This window comes from Nerophis lumbriciformis, linkage group LG02 (genome assembly GCF_033978685.3).
Source record: "Nerophis lumbriciformis linkage group LG02, RoL_Nlum_v2.1, whole genome shotgun sequence".
Classification (NCBI taxonomy): Eukaryota; Metazoa; Chordata; class Actinopteri; order Syngnathiformes; family Syngnathidae; genus Nerophis; species Nerophis lumbriciformis.
In genome coordinates this window covers 57,610,001-57,633,443 of record NC_084549.2, presented here as the reverse complement: position 1 = coordinate 57,633,443, position 23,443 = coordinate 57,610,001, and the positions used below count along the sequence as shown (strand labels likewise).

Here is a 23,443-nt window from a genome sequence, read left to right as displayed (position 1 = left end):
GGCTTAGGTAAATAAAGAAGTGATGCAAGGAGGAAGTTTGGTGAGCTTGGAGGGAAGATGTGGGTGAGGAAGGCGGCGTTGGACGCAGTGGGGATACTGCTTATGCATGTGCAAAAGACACACATAATATGTGTGTGTGTGTGTGTGTGTGTGAGAAATTAAAATTCATGACTCTCTTCACAACCATTTGAGTAACAAGATTAAGATGGCGGGTTAGAAAATAGCGCTGGCATTATCAGGCTGCTTGCAGTCCCTCCAGCTGCTTGCCTCTCTATTCCACAACAGTGGGGATAAGAGGATAACGCGCTAGCCCTGTCTGCCTACACACACACACACACACACACACACACACACACACACTGCAGTCCCTCCTGTGTGTGAGTGTGGCTTTACAAAACTGCAGAGTAGCGAGATAGTTTGCAAAGAATGGAAACACACCATCAGGATATTCAGAATGATGAAGTGCAGTAACATCCTTGCTTGACGTTCCGTGGTCACAAATGATCAATATTGCCCACACGGAATCAACGAGTTATTGGTGTGCAGAAGAATACACAGGTGGGAAACTACGCAGTTGTGCGTCGCTACACTGAGGACGGACAAGGTCATTTAAATTCTCTGAACAAAACTTTTTCTGAACCCTTCTGATGGCGGTGTGTTAGATATTGTAAATGGGTTATACTTGTATAGCGCTTTGACACTATTTCCACATTCACCCATTCACACACACACATTCACACACTGATGGCGGGAGCTGCCATGCAAGGCCCCAACCACGACCCATCAGGACATACTTGCCAACCCTCCCGAATTTTCCGGGAGACTCCCGAAATTCAGCGCCTCTCCCGAAAACCTCCCGGGACAAATATTCTCCCGAAAATCTCCCGATTTTCAGCCGGAGCTAGAAGCCACGCCCCCTCCAGCTCCATGCGGACCTGAGTCAGCCTTTTTTCATGACGGGAGGACAACAGGGTGACAAGAACTAAATCATCCAGACTAGAGATAAATTGCATTATTATGTTTATCTTACCTAAAAATAAATATATTTATTAATTTAAAAAAAACCAACTAAATACATGTTTACTATATTTTGCTAAAATCATCAAAATTAATTTTATTTTTATTTGTATTTTTTCCTGACTCCTTATTACATCCAGCCATAGAATTATACATTAAAATAAACATATTTGAAATAATTTATTTTAAATTATCATAATAATTAATTTAAAATGACCATATTTAATTATTAAAATAATTGCTTGTTTATCAACAACTTTAGCATTTTATTCATTACATTTTGAAACTCTCAGAAGCCAAGTTATGTTATATTCCTTAATATTTATTTATGCAAGTTTGAAGTATCAATTATCTAAACACAGTTTTGTTTGCATATTTTCAGGATGTAGATATCTATATATCTATATATAAATATATATATATATATATATATATATATGTATGAAATACTTGACTTGGTGAATTCTAGCTGTCAATATACCCCTCCCCTCTTAACCACACCCCCAACCACGCCCCGCCCCACCCCGACCACGCCCCCACCCCCCACCTCCCGAAATCGGAGGTCTCAAGGTTGGCAAGTATGCATCAGGAGCAAGGGTGAAGTGTCTCGCTCAAGGACACAACGGACGTGACGAGGTTGGTAGAAGGTGGGGATCGAACCAGGAACCCTCAGGTTGCCGGCACGGCCACTCTCCCAACTGCGCCACGCCTCACCCCAAAAGGCCGATCAACATTAGCTGCGGCGCTCAAACGCTGCAACCATCATGAAGGAGGAAGATGGTATCTATGAACATGCGAAAGGATCTGCTCCTACGAAATGAACAGTGATGACCAAGCAGCGTAGTGGTCTCATTGTTGAGACTCCCTCCTTCCAATAAGCCTCTCTCTCTCTCCCTTCTTGCAGGGCCTGGATAACAACGGCAATGAAAGTCGTTTTTTTTATTAGTTTCATTTAATTATTGTATTTAATCTTTTTACTACTCTACTTATTTGATATGTTTCATGTGATCTGTGTGTAACGTGATGTTTATTTCAAATATGTATGTGGGACATGGAATAAAAACCAAAACATCAAATTATGAAATGAAATAACAGAAGAAGAAATAAACATTTGCACTGTGACACTGTAAAACTAGATTTGACGCAAAAGCAAAGGCGCATAGAGAAACATGCATCCAATGTAATTAGTGTTATGAAAATAACTAGGGATGTCGATGCCGATAAATGCTTTAAAATGTGATATCGGAAATTATCGGTACCGGTTTCAAGATTATCGGTATCGGTTTCAAAAAGTAAAATGTATGACTTTTTAAAACGCTGCTGTGTACACGGACGTAGGGAAAAGTACAGAGCGCCAATAAACCTTAAAGGCACTGCCTTTGCGTGCCGGCCCAGTCACATAATATCTACGACTTTTCACACACACAAGTGAATGCAACACATACTTGGTCAACAGCCATACAGGTCACACTGAGGGTGGCCGTATAAACAACTTTAACACTGTTACAAATATGCGCCACACTGTGAACCCACACCAAACAAGAATGACAAACACATTTCGGGAGAACATCCGCACCGTAACACAACATAAACACAACAGAACAAATACCCAGAACCCCTCGCAGCACTAACGCTTCCGGGACGTTACAATATACACCCCCCCGCTAACCCTAAAACCCCGCCCCCCCAACCCCGCCCACCTCAACCTCCTCATGCTCTCTCAGGGAGAGCATGTCCCAAATTCCAAGCTGTTAAAAAAAAAAAAATGCACTTTGTGACTTCAATAATAAATATGGCAGTGCCATGTTGGCATTTTTTCTCCATAACTTGAGTTTATTTATTTTGGAAAACCTTGTTACATTGTTTAATGCATCCAGCGGGGCATCACAACAAAATTAGGCATAATAATGTGTTAATTCCACGACTGTATATATCGGTATCGGTTGATATCGGAATCGGTAATTAAGAGTTGGACAATATCGGAACATCGGATATCGGCAAAAAAGCCATTATCGGACATCTCTAAAAATAACACGCTCCATTGTAATTAATTAATTACTGACTTAAAGAGAAATAAAACCGGTTTTTATGGCAAAATATAGAATTCTAATCATTTTGAATAATACACAGTGTTCCGGTGTTGGGTTCCCCACCCCATATAATGGGGAGACTATTTACAAAGTAGGTCGACTTCCCGACGAGACGCTCAAATATAAAAAATTACCTAGACACAAATTTTAAACCACCAAAGGAACATTTTATAGTGCTTACCTTTTTTTTTTTTGCAGAACTGTTACATTGGCTTCTGGCTTTGTTTAGAGTCGGGAGCCGACTCATCACCAAGATTAAATAATTGCACCAAAGATGGGTACTGTTCACATTTGAATCGGTACGATACCTATTCGCGGATACCGGTCATCAACGGTACCAATTTCCGGTACTTTTGTGTGTGTTGACTAACATTAAGTGTTTTCGTTAATAAAATCTCATTTTAATTGAAGCATTAGATGATTATGATAACTGCTGTCCAGTTGTTATGTCTTGTTTTAATATCACATTTCTGAGTCTTGCCAAGACATTAGATAATGGCTTTTTTGCCGATACTCGATATTCCGATATTGTCCAACTCTTAATTACCGATTCCGATATCAACCGATACCGATATATACAGTCGTGGAATTAATACATTATTATGCCTAATTTTGTTGTGATGCCCCGCTGGATGCATTAAACAATGTAACAAGGTTTTCCAAAATAAATCAACTCAAGTTATGGACAAAAAGGCCAACATGGCACTGCCATATTTATTATTGAAGTCACAAAGTGCATTATTTTTTTTAACATGCCTCAAAACAGCAGCTTGGAATTTGGGTCATGCTCTCCCTGAGAGAGCATGAGGAGGTTGAGGTGGGCGGGGTTGGGGGAGGAGGGGGGGTGTATATTGTAGCGTCCCGGAAGAGTTAGTGCTGCAAGAGTTTCTGGGTATTTGTTCTGTTGTGTTTATGTTGTGTTACGGAGCGGATGTTCTCTCGAAATGTGTTTGTCGTTCTTGTTTGGTGTGGGTTCACAGTGTGGCGCATATTTGTAACAGTGTTAAAGTTGTTTATACGGCCACCCTTAGTGTGACCTGTATGGCTGTTGACCAAGTATGCCTTGCATTCACTTGTGTGTGTGAAAAGCTGTCGATATTATGTGACTGGGCCGGCACGCAAAGGCAGTGCCTTTAAGGTTTATTGGCGCTCTGTACTTCTTCCTACGTCCGTGTACACAGCGGCGTTTTAAGAAGTCATACATTTTACTTTTTGAAACTGATACCGATAATTTCCGATATTACATTTTAAAGCATTGATCGGCCGATAATATCGGCAGTCCGATATGATCGGACATCTCTACATTAGATGGCAGTAGTGTATAGTTTATTGTGTTTTTTGTTGCGTCCTTAAAAGAGTTAATACTCTTAAGTATTGTACTTATGATGTGTAATTGTAACGTGCATCTTAGTTGTAGTTTTCAATAAGAAATTTGGAGGTGTTGAAATCGCCATGTAAAATGGCTAATGCTAATCGGTAGCTTGTCAATAGCAAAGCCAATGTATATTAGCATCAAGCTAGCACATTTTTGGAAACGTGGAGCCTTACTTAACTTACATTTGAGTATTTTTATTGAGTCCATTCCTTTGTTGGCATTGAAAATTGCAACATTACATGGAGGTAGTTTGGCTGAGTTCACTCTCAGTGCTGCTAGAGTGAACGCCAAGTGCCGAAGTGCACCGGGTGTGCTCAGTAGGGCCAGCGGGATTCGGTCGGTGCCAAAAAAACTACCGGATTCGGTACCCATCCCTAAACTGCACACATAAAAATAACGCTTTGGTACCAATCACCTGCGTGAAAAACAGCAGCGGGGAGCTATTGTCCTTCAATTAGAGCGCCACTAACTGCAATTAATCTTTCACAGTGATTCTCAAACGATAGTGGTACACAGGCTCCATCTAGTGATCCGCCAAAGAATCACTTAATTAAATATTCAAACACAGGGTTACTGTTCAAACTGTGTGTGATGTTACAGTGGCCAACAATATTAAATCTACTTGTTAAATCAAACCTCTGCCTTGTTTTGAATGAATGCTTAGGCCTACTATGCTACCGTATTTTAATGTCGGTCATTATGGTGGTACTTGGGGAGCCAATTTTTTTCTGAGGTGGTACTTTTGGAAAAAAAGTTCAAGAACCACTGATCCATCACAAAGTAACTTGAATTCTCTCTCGCTTTGTTTTACACCGAAACTTGTAAAATAGAACATTTCCGCTTACTTCTAAGCTTTTCAGTGTCACTTCTTCGTCGTCGTCGTCGTCAGAAAGAAGCTTACGGATTCGGTCTTTGATCGCTTTAAGCCGACGTGACGTAAAACATCCACACTGCAGGTTTTGATATTCTCTTTTCTTCTTTTCTCGGTGCAAGTAAACAAATCTCTTTTTTTTTTCTTTCTTTTTTTTCCGAGAAGGAAAGCTAATCTGCAGTGTAAATGAGGAGCAGCTGCTTATTGGTGTGTGTGTGTGTGTATAGACGTGCATGTTTGGGTGTGATATCATCACGTCGTGTGTTTGCGTGTCATGTCTCGCCAGTGTGCCGTCTAAGTGATGTCTGGTCTGTGCGAGCTGGTGATATATCTTTTTTTTTTTTTAAGCAGTGTGTGTGCGAGTTAGAATGGTCAATCAGGCACCTCCCCCCACACACACACGTATACATATACATATATTCCACACACACACACACTCGGTGTGCTTATCAGAAGATAAGCAGAGGAGACTTTAATCACCTTCAGATGTGAGGGGGCACTCCAAGTTGTCCTCATATTTGCATGCAGCACATGACCCCTGCTTATGTGTGCGAGTGTGTGTGTGTGTCCGTGCGCACTAAAACCCGAATTGATCTTATTCCAGATCAATTCCTCCAATAGTTCAATTTCTTATCTTCAATGCGGCATCCGCATTTTTCTCCCATTTCTCTCTCTTCTTACCCAAAAGTGATCCTGATTATCTTTGCAAAGGCAGAATCTTTGATACGGTTTATGCACTGGGCCTCTCTAGCACAGGTGTGCCTAATGTTGTGGCTGGAGGTGTCCGATAATATCGGACTGCCGATATTATCGGCCGATAAATGCTTTAAAATGTAATATCGGAAATTATCGGCATCGGTTTCAAAAAGTACAATTTATGACTTTTTAAAACGCCGCTGTACGGAGTGGTACACGGACGTAGGGAGAAGTACATAGCTGTTACGTCTCCCGGTCATACTTGCCAACCCTCCCGATTTTCCTGGGCGACTCCCGAATTTCAGTGCCCCTCCCGAAAATCTCCCGGGGCAACCATTCTCCCGATTTCCACAAAGACAACAATATTGGGGGCGAGCCTTAAAGGCACTGCCTTTGCGTGCCGGCCCAATCACATAATATCTACGGCTTTTCACACACACAAGTGAATGCAAATCATACTTGGTCAACAGCCATACAGGTCACACTGAGGGTGGCCGTATAAACAACTTTAACACTGTTACAAATATGCGCCACACTGTGAACCCACACCAAACAAGAACGACAAACACATTTCGGGAGAACATCCGCACCGTAACACAACATAAACACAACAGAACAAATACCCAGAAACCCTTGCAGCGCTAACTCTTCCGGGATGCTACAATATACACCACCCCGCTATCCCCCCCCCATCCCCCAACCCCGCCCACCTCAACCTCCTCATGCTCTCTCAGGGAGAGCATGTCCCAAACTCCAAGCTGCTGTTTTGAGGCATGTTAAAAAAAAAAGAATGCACTTTGTGACTTCAATAATTAATATGGCAGTGCCATGTTGGCATTTTTTTTCCCATAACTTGAGTTGATTTATTTTGGAAAACCTTGTTACATTGTTTAATGCATCCAGCGGGGCATCACAACAAAATTAGGCATAATAATGTGTTAATTCCACGACTGTATATATCGGTATCGGTTGATATCGGAATTGGACAATATCGGAATATCGGATATCGGCAAAAAAGCCCATTATCGGACATCTCGAGTTGTGGCCAGTGAGTGTATGTCTTTTTTTTATTCTTTTTTTTTTAATCTTTATTATTGGAAAAAAATATATACATTTTCAAAATGTTTTTTTGCTTTTTTACTTCTTTTTTTTTTTTTAGCAATAACCAACCAACCAAAAAAAAAAAAAAAACATGGTCAGAGTTGAGAGTGCGCCTCCCCGTGCACCAACTGTGTAATAACATTTGATGAGTCAAAGTGAGTCACTGTAACGTCCACTTCACTGTCCAATTGTCCCAGCAGCGATTACGGCCGCGCGCTCCTCGGTGTCCACTTCCTCCGCGGCTGCTGCGTGAGTAATGGACTCAACAGCTGGACGCCGCCTCCGTTAACTCAAGTCCTTTTCGAAGCCCGCCGTGTTAAAGGAGCCTGTAATATTATGTATTATATCATATGTTCTTTTTAAGGCTTACTTCTCACAGTGCTTCGTTTGTTAGGCATACCCGTTGAGTCAGGCGAAGATTTTGGTCGGGTTCTTGGTGGTTTATATGGGTGGGTTAGTTAGTTAGGGGAGTTGGATAGTAGGGTGGTAGAATAGGCCAGTTGAATAGGATTTATTGGGATTTAGTTTTAGTTGGGTGGCTTGGTCACTTAGTAGATTGATTGTTGGGTTCGTTGGTGGTTTATATGGGTGGGTTAGTTAGTTAGGTGGGTTAGATAGTAGGGTGGTAGAATAGGCCAGTTGGTTGGGATCTATTGGGCTTTAGTGAGCTAGCTGGTCGAGTTTTACAAAACCCAAAACCAGTGAAGTTGGCACGTTGTGTAAATGGTAAATAAAAACAGAATACAAAGATTTGCAAATCCTTTTCAACTTATATTCAATTGAATAGACTGCAAAGACAAGATACTTAACGTTCCAACTGGAAAATTTTGTTATTGTTTGCAAATATTAGCTCATTTGGAATTTGATGCCTGCAACACGTTTCGCAAAAAAGACTGAGAAAGTTGAGGAATGCTCATCAAACACTTATTTGGAACATCGCACAGGTGAACAGGCTAATTGGGAACAGGTAGGTGCCATGATTGGGTGTAAAAGCAGCTTCCATGAAATGCTCAGTCATTCCCAAACAAGGATGGGGCGAGGGTCACCACTTTGTCAACAAACGCGTGAGCAAATTGTCGAACAGTTTAAGAACAACATTTCTCAACCAGCTATTGCAAGGAATTTAGGGATTTCACCATCTACCGTCCGTAATATCATTAAAAGGTTCAGAGAATCGGGAGAAATCACTGCACGTAAGCGATGATATTACGGACCTACGATCCCTCAGGCGGTACTGCATCAAAAAGCGACATCAGTGTGTAAAGGATATCACCACATAGGCTCAGGAACGATTCAGAAAACCACTGTCAGTAACTACAGTTTGTCGTTACATCTGTAAGTGCAAGTTAAAACTCTACTATGCAAAGCCATTTGTCAACAACACTCAGAAACGCTGCCGGCTTCTCTGTGCCCGAGCTCATCTAAGATCGACTGATGCAAGGTAGAAAAGTGTTCTGTGGTCTGACGAGTCCACATTTCAAATTGTTTTTGGAAACTGCGGACGTCGTGTCCTCCGGACCAAAGAGGAAAAGAACCATCCGGATTGTTATAGGCGCAAAGTTGAAAAGCCAGCATCTGTGATAGTATGGGGGTGTATTAGTGCCCAAGGCATGGGTACCTTACACATCTGTGAAGGCACCATTAATGCTGAACGATACATACAGGTTTTGGAGCAACATATGTTGCCATCCAAGCAACGTTATCATGGACGCCCCTGCTTATTTCAGCAAGACAATGCCAAGCCACGTGTTACAACAGCGTGGCTTCGGGTACTAAACTAGCCTGCCTGTAGTCCAGACCTGTCTCCCATTGAAAATGTGTGGCGCATTATGAAGCCTAAAATACCACAACTGTTGAACAACTTAAGCTGTACATCGAGCAAGAATGGGAAAGAATTTCACTTGAAACGCTTCAAAAATTGGTCTCTTCAGTTCCCAAACCTTTACTGAGTGTTGTTAAAAGGACAGTGGTAAAAATGACCCTGTGCCAACTTTTTTGCAATGTGTTGCTGCCATTAAATTTTAAATTAATGATTATTTGCAAAAAAAATGAAGTTTCTCAGTTTGAACATTAAATATCTTGTCTTTGCAGTCTATTCAATTGAATATAAGTTGAAAAATCATTGTAATTTGTTTTTATTTACGAATTACACAACGTGCCAACTTCAGTGGTTTTGGGTTTTGTAGTTGGTTGGGTTGTTTGGTTAATTTAGTGGGTTGGAGTTGGGGGTCAGTTAGGTTGTGGCTGTTTAGTCACACGGAATGGATCGAGTTGTTGAAGGGTTAGTTAGTAGGTTGATCAAATTGGTCTGTTGGAAAGGGTGGATAGTGGGGTCGGTTGTTTTGGTTGGTGTGGTGCTACTGGTTGGGTTTTTAAGTGGGTTTGTCATGTTGTTAGTGGGGTTGGCTGCATTTTCAGGGGGAAGTTAGGACAATTCTAAAGGCCCTTGTAAAAATTAGATATTAATATTATGTGAAAGTTGGACTCCTACCTGTACTTCCGTGACAACCTCCTTAAAGTTTTGTAATCAATCAGAAATATCAAGCAGCTAAAATGCGCCAAACATCGATAACTGTGGAGATAATGTTTTGTATATTTCCCATCATGCTTTGTAATGGATTTAAATGGGTGTACTACGGAATTTGTTTATGGTGCATGGAGATGTTTTATGATATCCCTAATTTGCGACCATGTCTGTTGGCATTTTGGGTTTGTTAGATTTTTTTTTTTTTGCACCATGACAAGGGAAGGTTGTTTGCATTGGGTCATATAAGTAAGTGTGTTTAATTAAATTGAGAGCATGAAAAGTGGTCGTAGACCTGAATTACTCAAAATTCAGCAGCATATAATCTTGACTTTTAAAATGAATTGATATCTCCCTGCGGTCGGATGCCTTATAAAACTCAAGACATCTCACAGGCCAAATTGAAGATGCTGGTGTAGTTTGGACACCTCTGAACGAGACCATCCTTGACTAAGGTCTGCTCCCTACTGGTTTACACTCTTTCACGGTTCAGGGTTGATTGTTGATGGTCAGGTGCATAGGCGCCAGTAGCTGCTCGGCGTGTGTGTATTAGTGTTGTCCCAATACCAATATTTTGGTACCGGTACCAAAAGTATTCCGGTACTTTTCGGTACTTTTCTAAAAAAAGGGGACCACAAATATTTTTATTTTTGGCTATATTTTAACAGAAAAATCTTACGGTACATTAAACATATGTTTCTTACTGCAAGTTTGTGCTTAAATAAAACAGTGAACGTACAAGACAACTTGTCTTTTAGTAGTAAGTAAACAAACAAAGGCTCCTAATTTAGCTGCTGACATATGCAGTAACATATTGTGTCATTTCTCATTCTATTATTTTGTCAACATTATTAAGGACAAGTGGTAGAAAATGAATTATTAATCTACTTGTTCATTTACTGTTAATATCTGCTTACTTTCTCTTTTAACACGTTCTATCTACACTTCTGTTAAAATGTAATAATCACTTATTCTTCTGTTGTTTGATACTTTACATTAGTTTTGGATGATACCACAAATTTGGGTATCAATCTGATACCAAGTAGTTACAGGATCAGACATTGGTCATATTCAAAGTCCTCATGTGTCCAGGGACATATTTTCTGAGTTTAGAAATATAATATACATTCCAAAAAAACGAAAGAAAATTTGGTGATGTTGAAAAATATCGATGTAATCATAGTAGTATCGACTAGATACGCTATTGTATGTTGTATAGGTGTAGATCCACCGATGGCGTTTGTTTATATTGTAGCGTCCCGGAAGAGTTGGTGCTACAGGGAATTCTGGGAATGTGTTCTGTAGTGTTTATGTTGTGTTGCGTTGCAAATATTCTCCCAAAATGTGTTTGTCGTTGTTGTTTAGTGGGGTTTCACTATATGGCACATATTTATTACAGTGTTGGCATTGTTCATACGGCCACCCTTAGTGTGACATGTATGGCTGTTGAGAAAGTATGCCCTTCATTTGCTTTGTGCAGTGTGTTCAACGTCAAGATGACTATGTCATTAGTTCATAATGTTCATAATATCGGCCTGCCGATATTATCGGCCGATAAATGCTTTAGAATGTAATATCGGAAATTATCGGTATCGGTTTCAACCTCCCGATTTTCCTGGGAGACCCCCGAATTTCAGTGCCCTCTCCCGAATTTCTCCCGATTTCCACCCGGATAACATTATTGAGGGCGTGCCTTAAAGGCACTGCCTTCAGCGTCCTCTACAACCTGTCGTCACGTCCACTTTTCCTCCATACAAACAGCGTGCCGGCCCAGTCACATAATATATGCGGCTTTTACACACATATAAGTGAATGCAAGGATCAAAGCCATACAGGTCACACTGAGGGTGGCCGTATAAACAACTTTAACACAGTTACGAATATGCGCCACACTGTGAACCCACACCAAACAAGAATGACAAACACATTTCGGGAGAACATCTGCACCGTAACACAACATAAACACAACAGAACAAATACCCAGAAACCCTTGCAGCACTAACTCTTCCGGGACGCTACAATATACACCCCCCCCCCCAACCCCCCCCCCCCCCCCCCCCCCCCCCCCCCCCCGCTACCACCAAGTATCAAGTATAGTATTTCCCATAGTTGTAGTGGGTATTAGGATTATCTCAGGGAGAGCATATCCCAAATTCCAAGCTGCTGTTTTGAGGCGTGTTAAAAAAAATAATGCACTTTGTGACTTCAATAATAAATATGGCAGTGCCATGTTGGCATTTTTTTTCCATAACTGGAGTTGAAGTTGCTCTCTTATTTTGGAAAACCTTGTTTTTGATTGATTGATTGAAACTTGTATTAGTAGATTGCACAGTACAGTACATATTCCGTACAATCAACCACTAAATGGTAACACCCGAATAAGTTTTTCAACTTGTTTAAGTCGGGGTCCACGTTAATCAATTCATGGTAAAGTTACATTGTTTAATGCATCAAGCGGGGCATCACAACAAAATTAGGCATAATAATGTGTTAATTCCACGACTGTATATATCGGTATGGGTTGATATCGGAATCGGTAATTAAGAGTTGGAAAATATCGGGATATCGTCAAAAAAGCCATTATCGGACATCTCTATGATAGACTATATGATTTGTGACTTTCATGTCATGTAAAACTGACTAACCTCACCACAAATTTAACATCAACAACATTGATATTTCCAAAATTGTTTTGAAGATTGAAAGTTGCCATCAATCCCACGTGGGTGCTCGGGCCCCGAAGCACCCACGGGATCGGCGCCTACGGTCAGGTGTGTTGCTTACCTTGAGATGCACGTCCCACACCTGAGTGTCATACTGCTGGCGCTGAGACACCAAGAGTCCAGCCTGCTGGGCCAGCTGACAGAACATCCGCAGGGTGTCGCCTCGCAGTGGGGCGAACACCAAGGCCACGCCCTGGTGGAAGATGATGTTGATGAGCAGGAACAGAGTAAAACAACTTGCACTGAGCCTTGTCTATAAAATTTGCTACACCTCCCTGATATCAAAGTACATGTCAAACTACTTCCATAACGTAAATGACCACCATAACCACAACACCAGGGGGAGCTCCACAAACCATGTTAAACCCAGATTCCGATCAAACAAAGGTCTTAACTCATTCTCCTTCTATGCCACATCAATATGGACTGCACTCCCAACAGGTGTAAAAGAAAGTGCATCTCTATCCTCCTTCAAAACCGCACTAAAAGAACACCTCCAGGCAACTACAACCCTAGACTAATACCCTCACCCCACCACATTCCACCTCCCCGGATTGTAAATAATCAAATGTATATACTTGTTCTTATGCTTTCTGAGCTCACTATGTTCACTGCTCGCTGTACATATCCTACCAAGTCAGACCTACACTGTTTCAATGTCCATTTCTCAGATGATATAATTGTTGATGACTGAAGTGCTGATATCAACCAAACCTAACCCCTCCGCCCCAAATAATCAAATAATCATTAACTTTAGAATTTGATGCCAGCAACACGTGACAAATAAGTTGGGAAAGGTGGCAATAAATACTGATAAAGTTGAGGAATGCTCATCAAACACTTATTTGGAACATCCCACAGGTGTGCAGGCTAATTGGGAACAGGTGGGTGCCATGATTGGGTATAAAAACAGCTTCCCAAAAAATGCTCAGTCTTTCACAAGAAAGGATGGGGCGAGGTACACCCCGTTGTCCACAACTGTGTGAGCAAATAGTCTTAAGAACAACATTTCTCAAAGTGCAATTGCAAGAAATTTAGGGATTTCAACATCTACGGTCCGTAATATCATCAAAGGGTTCAGAGAATCTGGAGAAATCACTCCACGTAAGCGGCATGGCCGGAAACCGACATTGAATGACCGTGACCTTCGATCCCTCAGACGGCACTGTATCAAAAACCGACATCAATCCCTAAAGGATATCACCACATGGGCTCAGGAACACTTCAGAAAACCACTGTCACTAAATACAGTTTGTCGCTACATCTGTAAGTGCAAGTTAAAGCTCTACTATGCAAAGCGAAAGCCATTTATCAACAACATCCAGCTTCTCTGGACCCGAGATCATCAAAGATGGACTCATGCAAAGTGGAAAAGTGTTCTGTGGTCTGACGAGTCCACATTTCAAATTGTTTTTGGAAATATTCGACATCGTGTCATCCGGACCAAAGGGGAAGCGAACCATCCAGACTGTTATCGACGCAAAGTTCAAAAGCCAGCATCTGTGATGGTATGGGGGTGCATTAGTGCCCAAGGCATGGGTAACTTACACATCTGTGAAGGCACCATTAATGCTGAAAGGTACATACAGGTTTTGGAACAACATATGCTGCCATCTAAGCGCTGTCTTTTTCATGGACGCCCCTGCTTATTTCAGCAAGACAATGCCAAGTCACATTCAGCACGTGTTACAACAGCGTGGCTTCGTAAAAAAAAGAGTGCGGGTACTTTCCTGGCCCGCCTGCAGTCCAGACCTGTCTCCCATCGAAAATGTGTGGCGCATTATGAAGCGTAAAATACGACAGCGGAGACCCCGGACTGTTGAACGACTGAAGCTCTACATAAAACAAGAATGGGAAAGAATTCCACTTTCAAAGCTTCAACAATTAGTTTCCTCAGTTCCCAATCGTTTATTGAGTGTTGTTCAAAGAAAAGGTGATGTAACACAGTGGTGAACATGCCCTTTCCCAACTACTTTGGCACGTGTTGCAGTCATGAAATTCTAAGTTAATTATTTTTTGCAAAAAAAATATAAAGCTTATGAGTTTGAACATCAAATATGTTGTCTTTGTAGTGCATTCAATTGAATATGGGTTGAAAAGGATTTGCAAATCATTGTATTCCGTTTATATTTACATCCAACACAATTTACCAACTAATATGGAAACGGGGTTTGTATATAGTCTGATGATTAACTTGTGTGATGACTGTATTATGCTGATAGTATATATGTGTGTACCATGAATTGATTAACGTGGACCCTGACTTAAACAAGTTGAAAAACTTATTCGGGTGTTACCATTTAGCGGAACAGGTACTGTACTGTGCAATCTACTAATAAAAGTCCCAAATCAATCAATCAAAACATTTTCAACATGGTCGTACAAAACTGTGATGAGCGTGCACGTGGAGGAGCAGTAAGACTGTTTTTGCTTTTATTTCCACCACAACAAAACAAATCAAAGCCGCATAGAAATAGGAAACAGGTGTGATGTTGCGTATCAATAATCTCACCAGTGGTGTGTGCGCGTGTGTGTGTTGTCCTGTGCGTACTAAGAGGATTAGCAACAGGTTCAAAGTTTCTTTGAAATCCTCCAGCTTTTAGTTTTATTTCACGCTGATCGTGTTGTCATTATTCTAATTGAACGGAGCAAAGCGAGGCGCACGCACAAACAGACAAATTAACAGAAAAGCAGCAGGACAACACTGTTCGCTGGCTCTTTTTTCGTTTTTTCAGCCAAACATCCAGCGGTCTTCATGTAACGCCTCCAATGAAAACAACACACACACACACACACACACACACAAAAAATCAAACAGATAACCCCCCCCCCAGTCCCGCATTAATCAGCTGATTAAGAGGATCTGGCCCACCCGGATGGCGCACCTTTGTCACAAACAACAAATTAGTGCCATTAGATGGGAGAAGTCGGGGTTTTTGTTAATTGTTTAATCAGCTTAGCGAATGATTCAATATTTGGCCAGGACTGTTGTGGCAGCGATGTTGTGTCTGATCGCCGCCCCTCAAATCATATTAGCTCCTGAATTATCTCGGCGGGATTAAAGAGATATTATTATATGAGAGGGAGAATAAACACACACATGAATAACAACAATAATTTGACCAGGACCTTACATTTCTACTCAATTTTTCACGAGTAAATAACGTAAATTCTGGACTATAAACCTCTACTTTTTTTCCTACACTTTGCACCCTGCGGCTAATTTTTTTCTTTGCTGACCGCCGTAATGCAAATAGTTTTGAAAAAAAAAACAAGCAAAGAGACTGTATAGGTGTGTTATTCTTTGTGCTATGGCGCCATCTTTTGAACGAGTTTGTTCACTGCAGGCCCTGCAGTGTTGCGTTACCCTTTTGTTTAGACTGAGCTTTCAACCGTCTTGTAGCCGTCCATAGCGTTCCTACTCGTATGGATTCTTCATTCTTCACTCAAAACGTTTGTAGGTTTCACAATGTAACTAAAACTATTCATACTTACTAAACCGTCCCGTGTGTGATGTCTGTAGGGGTGTTTTCATGCATATTTCTACGTGTTATCGTAATGTGATGAAGTTAGAGTCATTTGCATGAGCTAATATGCTAACACGTTTACGAGTGTCTCTGTTAGTATTATTAACTTACAATGCCATTTTTTCTTGTATTGTTTCAGTTTTGTAAATTCACCAAAATGTTACTGTGAATTTATTGAATCTGTTTAGCTGATTTGAGAGCTAGCTTCAGCAGCTAGTGGGTTCATGACGACGACCTCTGTTTTGTTTGATCACCCGTTTTACTGCCGCGTTACAGACACTGTTTGGAAACAATTGAGGTATACAAATTAATATCTCTAACATTTTTCTGTGTAGGTGTGTCATTCTTTGTGCTATGGCGCCATCTTTTGAACGAGTTTGTAGACTGCAGGCCCTGCAGTGTTGCGTTACCCTTTTGTTTAGACTGAGCTTTCAATCAACCGTCTTCTAGCCGTCCATAGCGTTCCTACTCGTATGGATTCTTCATTCTTCACTCAAAGCAACGTTTGTAGGTTTCACAATGTAACTAAAACTATTCATACTTACTAAACCGTTCCATGTATAGTGTTTTGATGCATATTTCTACATGCTATCGTAATGTGATGAAGTTAGCGTCATTTGCATGAGCTAATATGCTAACACGTTTACGAGTGTCTCTGTTAGTATTATTAACTTACAATGCCATTTTTTTTTGTATTGTTTCAGTTTTGTAAATTCACCAAAATGTTACTGTGAATTTATTGAATCTGTTTAGCTGATTTGAGAGCTAGCTTCAGCAGCTAGTGGGTTCATGACGATGACTTCTGTTTTGTTTGATCAGCCGTTTTACTGCCGCGTTACAGACACTGTTTGGAAACAATTGAGGTATACAAATTAATAGCTCTAACATTTTTCTGTGTAGGTGTGTCATTCTTTGTGCTATGGCGCCATCTTTTGAACGAGTTTGTAGACTGCAGGCCCTGCAGTGTTGTGTTACCCTTTTGTTTAGACAGAGCTTTCAACCAACCGTCTTCTAGCCGTCCATAGCGTTCCTACTCGTATGGATTCATCATTCTTCACTCAAAGCAACGTTTGTAGGTTTCACAATGTAACTAAAACTATTCATACTTACTAAACCGTCCCATGTATAGTGTTTTTATGCATATTTCTACATGCTATCGTAATGTGATGAAGTTAGCGTCATTTGCATGAGCTAATATGCTAACACGTTTACAAGTGTCTGTTAGTATTACTAACTTACAATGCCATTTTTTTTGTATTGTTTCAGTTTTGTAAATTCACCAAAAATGTTACCGTTAATTTATTGAATCTGTTTAGCTGATTTGAGAGCTAGCTTCAGCAGCTCGTGGGTTCATGACGACGACCTCTGTTTTGTTTGATCAGCCATTTTACTGCCGCGTTACAGACACCGTTTGGAAACAATTGAGGTATACAAATAAACACCTCTAACATTTTTCCGTGTAAACAACTCATTTCACAACGTATATATCTGCGGCTTATAGACTGGTGCGGCTAATATATGGAAAAAATAAATCTTTTAAAATTTAATGTGTTCGATTTATAGCACGGTGCGCTCTACAGTCCGGAAAATACGGGGGGAGCTCAGAGAGAAAGCTCTACGCCTTAAGGCCGAGTGTGTAGAGGTGTTCTAGCGGACATAGGCCAAGACCTAGGACACGCTAGAGCAGGGGTCTCAAACTCAATTTACCTGGGGGCCACTGGATTCAGAAACTGGGTGAGTCTGGGCCGCAAGAAAAGATTTCTTAAAAAAAATCTAATATGCACTTTTTAATGAATTCACCTTCTTTGAATGGCTTTCCCGCCCTAGCAACCATCTCACTCACCATGTAGCTAGCTTTGACTGCTGCATCATTATTTTCGGTTGCTTTCTTGAAGAAATCTTGTTGCCTCAGTAGACTGGTTTTAACATTTGTAACCCGATTCACTCTCTCATCTCCCTGGTATTTTGCATACTCCTCAGCATGTCTAGTTGTATAATGACGTTTCAAATTGTATTCCTTGTGCACCGCAACTTTCTCTGTGCAAATAAGACACGTCGGGGTGCCCCCGTGCTCAACAAAGAAATATTGCATCTCCCACTTTTCCTGGAATTGTCTTTGCTCATCACTAACCTTTCTCTTCACTGCAGGCTTTCAAAAAGACATGTTCGGGGTTGTGGAATATATTTGTATTTAGCCGACGCACAGAGAATAATGTTATTTCCGCTACAATATATGCCATAGGTATGCCATACTTGCCAACCTTGAGACCTTCGAATCCGGGAGATGAGGGGGGGTGTAGATTGTAGCCCGGAAGAGTTAGGGCTGCAAAGGATTCTGGGTATTTGTTCTGTTGTGTTTATGTTGTGTTACGGTGCGGATGTTCTCCCGAAATGTGTTTGTCATTCCTTTTTGGTGCATACTTGTAACAGTGTTAAAGTTGTTTATATGGCCAGCCTCAGTGTGACCTGTATGGCTGTTGACCAAGTATGTCTTGCAGTCACTTAGGTGTGTCTGCAGAAGCCGCATATATTATGTGACTGGGCTGGCACACCGTATGTATGGTGAAAAAGCGGACGCGACGGCAGGTTGTAGAGGACACTAAAGGCAGTACCATCACGGCACGCCCTTAATGATGTTGTCCGAGTGAGAAATTCTGGAGAATGGTTGCCCCAGGAGATTTTCGGGAGGGCCACTGAAATTCGGGAATCTCCCGGTTAAATTGGAAGGGTTGGCAAGTATACTCGCAGGCCGCACTAACATTAAACTTTCATATTAAGTTGGGGGCTGCAAAATAACGTCTCGCGGGCCGCGTGTGTGAGACCACTGCGCTAGAGCATTCATGTCACGCCTCATTGTCACCCCTGGTGAAACTGGAGGAGGTCCCTGGACACCAGAAAACTGGACTTTCGTCCAGAGTAGGGATAAATACCTTTCACATTTGAACCGATACAATACCAATTCTCAGTATCTAATTTGTTTGATAATACAATCTTTTTATTTTATTTAACACCATGAGGTGATAATGACAAATGTGCTATCATGTTGGTGTATCCTGTTTCTTACACTTCTGATTCTCATGTTCAAGTATGCATTCGTTTCAGTTTGTCCTAGTTTTATTGCCGTAGTCAGGAAGTAGTCTAATGTAACAGTCTTGTATTTTATTGAATACTACAAAGTGTTCTGTATGAATGTAACGTGCATCTTAGTTGTAAGTTTTCATTACCAAATTTGGAGGTGTTGAAATCAATTGCTAATGCTAATCAGTAGCATGTACATGGCATATCTAATGTCAATTAGCATTGAGGTAGCGCATTTTTGGAAAGTGGAGCCTTGCTTTTATGCGCTTTCTATGAGGCATGCTTGCTTTGCTGCCATGGAAAATTACAACATTACCAGGAGGTAGTACACCAATAATACACCTGCTTGCTCGCCAGGTGTTTTCCCTGGCCACCCAAGGCATCTAAATACGGTACTGCCCGATTTTACGTGAATCAGTACCCGGCGGTACCGGTTTACTTCGTAGATATGTTGCATCATCTACAAAGATACAAATAATTGCTATTGTGACATCTAGTGGACACATTTAGAACAGCTGTTTCTTTCATTCAAAAATTTCAGGTTTATTTTTATACTTAGCAAACTCATCCCGCGAGCCGGATAAAACCTGTTCGCGGGCCTGGTACGTTTGACACCCTTGCCTTAGGGCACAGGTATCAAACTCCAGGTCTGGGGAACAGATATGGCCCGCCACATCATTTTATTTGGCCCTCGAAAGCCTGGAAATTATATGTATCAATAAAGTACTGAAACGTTTCTTACTAAATGTATTCTTTCGTTGTATTTTGGGATATGTAATTGCAAATTATGTTAACCTAAATATTGTCTAATTATGCAAAAATATATTATCAAATAGAAATGAATACTAATAATAATGATTTCAAAGCAAGTTATCCATCAAATTGTGCTATGTAAAAGTAGCAATAGATTTCATGGTAAAATTGTGAAATTTAGTGTGGTTTTTACAGCATTTTTCTCTAAATGACAAAAAACCAGTACCGTATTTTTCGGACTATAAGTCGCAATTTTTTTCATAGTTTAGTGCGACTTATGTGTGAAATTATTAACACATTACCGTAAATGATCAAATAATATTATTTAGCTCATTCACGTAAGAGACTAGACGTATAAGATTTCATGGGATTTAGCGATTAGGAGTGAGAGATAGTTTGGTAAGCGTATAGCATGTTCTACATGTTATAGTTATTTGAATGACTCTTGCCATAATATGTTACGTTAACATACCAGGCATGTTCTCAGTTGGTTATTTATGCCTCATATAACGTACACTTATTCAGCCTGTTGTTCACTATTCTTTATTTATTTTAAATTGCCTTTCAAATGTCTATTCTTGGTGTTGACTTTTATCAAATACATTTCCCCAAAAAATGCGACTTATACTCCAGTGCGACTTATATATGTTTTTTTTCCTACTTTATTATGCATTTTTGGCCGGTGCGACTTATACTCCGGAGCGACTTATACTCCGAAAAATACGGTATGTTTTTTTTTTTTGAGTCGTCAGCTTGAAGCGTCCCTCTGTCTCCGACTCCAACATTGTCATGTGACATGAGTGCGTAACTGTTATTATTTTGCTTACTAGTTTGAATGACCTGCCTTTTCTTGCCTCTGATTCGCCGTTTTTGATTTGCGGTTAAAAAAAAAAAAAAGGCAGCTCAGGTGCCAAAATTTTACCATTAAATTTGAATTTTATAAATTACAGTAAAAAAAAATCATTACATTTTACAATAAAATTCTGGCAACTGAGCTGCCGTTTTTTAACCATACAAATTAATATACATTATATTTTAAGATGAAATTATTGCAACTTACCGTATTTTTTTTACATTTTAGTTAAAAAAAAAAAATCAACTAATAAAATGCTTAACAAAATTGTGTAATAATAGTATTCAATGTTGGAAGCGGCCCTCTGGGGCCAAACATAACTGCGACGTGGCCCTCAGTGAAAACGACTTAGACACCCCCGCCTTAGAGCAAATTCATTATGATCCGATGGAACCGACATGGCTGCAATGTTGCATTTTTGGTGCACAAAAAAAACACTGAAGCATTTCCATGGCCCCTCAAACACTTCAATAAAGCATTTCTTCTTGGCCATCAAGAGCAAAGTTCTCCTCCTTCCATCAGTGGCGTATTTTTTTTTTTTTCTTCATCTCCTTCCCAACAACTCTCCCTCTCGCAGCCTGGCCTCTGTACTTAAAACGCCTTCTTCAGAGGAACACAAATCTCAACCCTATCTCTTCCGGCCTTTTTTTTTTTTTGCCTTTATTCCCCCCTCAGCTTTGACTGTCACAGCAGGGGGTCTTATCGGGAGGCCAAAAGGGAGACGTTGCCTGGGATTTATGATGAAGGGGAGGCCAGGAGGGAGCGCCATGGAGATCAGAGCCATGCATAAGCATTAAAGCATTACATGATATTAATCCTGTTACACTATTAATGCTTATAGGGTTTTGACTGAGGCCTAATTATGATTGAAAGGAGGAGGAATGGGGGCGGGGGGAGGGGGATAAGCAGAGATATGTACAGTACACACACACACACACACACACACACACACTTACGTCGGGCTGCAGTAATCTCCTTATAGCATCAACCAGGCTGCCTCTGTACTGGTCGAGAAACAAACTGCAAAAAAAAAAAAAGAGACAGGCGAGAGGTTAGCATGCATAGTCGTGATGGCAGCCGCAGATAAAAGCAGCAGTTTGTTTATTCCTATTTCGTCCGCGAAGAAATCCGAGCGAGCGGAAAAAAACAACAACAAAAAAACAATTTGCATGAGTAAGACGCTCTGCTTTTTTGTTTTTTGATTTCCGAAAGCGTATTGGAATCTGCGCGCTATCGCGGACGAGTGAAGAGCAGGTGGGAGAACGTGCGCATACATATACACACACACAAAAGCCAGGCTGGTAGGAAACATGTGTGGGAACTTCAATTCAAGTTCAAGCAGATCAACATATGAAGGCAGTGGAGTCACGTGACCTCTCCCAGCCAATCGGCAAGGAAAGCTAATGACAAAAAAAACTAATGCAATACGAGTAAAAAAGTACACTTAATCGTATTGCATTAAATTAGAGATGTCCGATAATGGCTTTTTTCCCCCGATATTCCGATATTGTCCAACTCTTAATTACCGATTCCGATATCAACCGATACCGATATCTACAGTCGTGGAATTAACACATTATTATGCCTAATTTTGTTGTGATGCTCCGCTGGATGCATTAAACAATGTAACAATGTTGTAGCGTCCCGGAAGAGTTAGTGCTGCAAGGGATTCTGGGTATTTGTTCTGTTGTGTTTATGTTGTGTTACAGTGCGGGTGTTCTCCCAAAATGTGTTTGTCATTCTTGTTTGGTGTGGGTTCACAGTGTGGCGCGTATTTGTAACAGTGTTAAAGTTGTTTATACGGCCACCCTCGGTGTGACTTGTATGGTTGTTGACCAAGTATGCGTTTGCATTCCATTCACTTGTGTGTGTGAAAAGCCGTACTTCTCCCTACGTCCGTGTACCACTCCGTAATTCATTCCACACTCCATCCAGCTGTATAATCACTCGCCATACAGCAATAGATGACATTTGCCTATTACCTGACACCTGACATGTTAGCTACTTCTCTTTGTTTATGATGTCTATTTTCTATTTCCTGCTGGATCTACTCTCTATTTTATGCTGCTGCTGTCACATATACTGTATATACTGTAATATTGTACATGTGTTGTATATATTGTATATTGTATATAGTGTATATATGTTATAGACATAATATAATATATCTGTATATATATTATTCTGTATATATTTGTATATTTGTTAGATTTTTTGTCGCTATATTAGTCCATGTATACCTGCATTGTCCTTTCCATCCTTACACTTTCCATCATTGTAACTGAGCTACTGTGTTGAACAATTTCCCTTGTGGATCATTAAAGTTTGTCTAAGTGTAAGTCTAAGTCTAAGTACAGCGGCGTTTTAAAAAGTCATACCTTTTACTTTTTGAAACTGATACCGATAATTTCCGATATTACATTATAAAGCATTTATCGGCCGATAATATCGGCAGTCCGATATTATCGGACATCTCTACAATAAATGTACTTTCTATGAATGATTTTTTGGGTCTCAATAGTCCACTCTATTGAAAAGTACATTTCATTTTCATAAATACACTGATTTCCTCAGTTGATTTTATTGAATGCAACTACAATATTATAAATCACATATTTCCAGGTTCTCATTACAACATGTCCAAAAAGGAGCAAGAAGAAGCCGAGCGGATTTAATCCTACCCCTTTTTCATTTCAGAGCAATTTCTAACACATTTGTTCACTTCCTGTGCTCACTCTACACAAATAATTGAAGGAATACATATATATAAAGTTCTAATGAATAAATAGTTAATGACTGAAATAATGCGATGAATAAGATGATCTCATTTTTCAG

At 40.4% G+C, this 23,443-nt stretch overlaps 1 protein-coding gene across 2 annotated transcripts in view; it reads right to left on the bottom strand.

The window, feature by feature from the left end:
• Positions 1–23,443, bottom strand: part of camkmt (calmodulin-lysine N-methyltransferase) — a 374,342-nt gene that overhangs the window by 13,858 nt on the left and 337,041 nt on the right. The window contains exons 9-10 of one of the 2 annotated variants that reach the window (XM_061970365.2): positions 21,565–21,628; positions 12,459–12,590 (exon numbers count right to left, since the gene is read on the bottom strand). In XM_061970365.2, coding sequence (XP_061826349.1) covers positions 12,459–12,590; positions 21,565–21,628 — 196 coding nt within the window. The remainder of the gene's footprint in view (positions 1–12,458; positions 12,591–21,564; positions 21,629–23,443) is intronic. The other variant, XM_061970447.2, reaches the window with a different exon arrangement.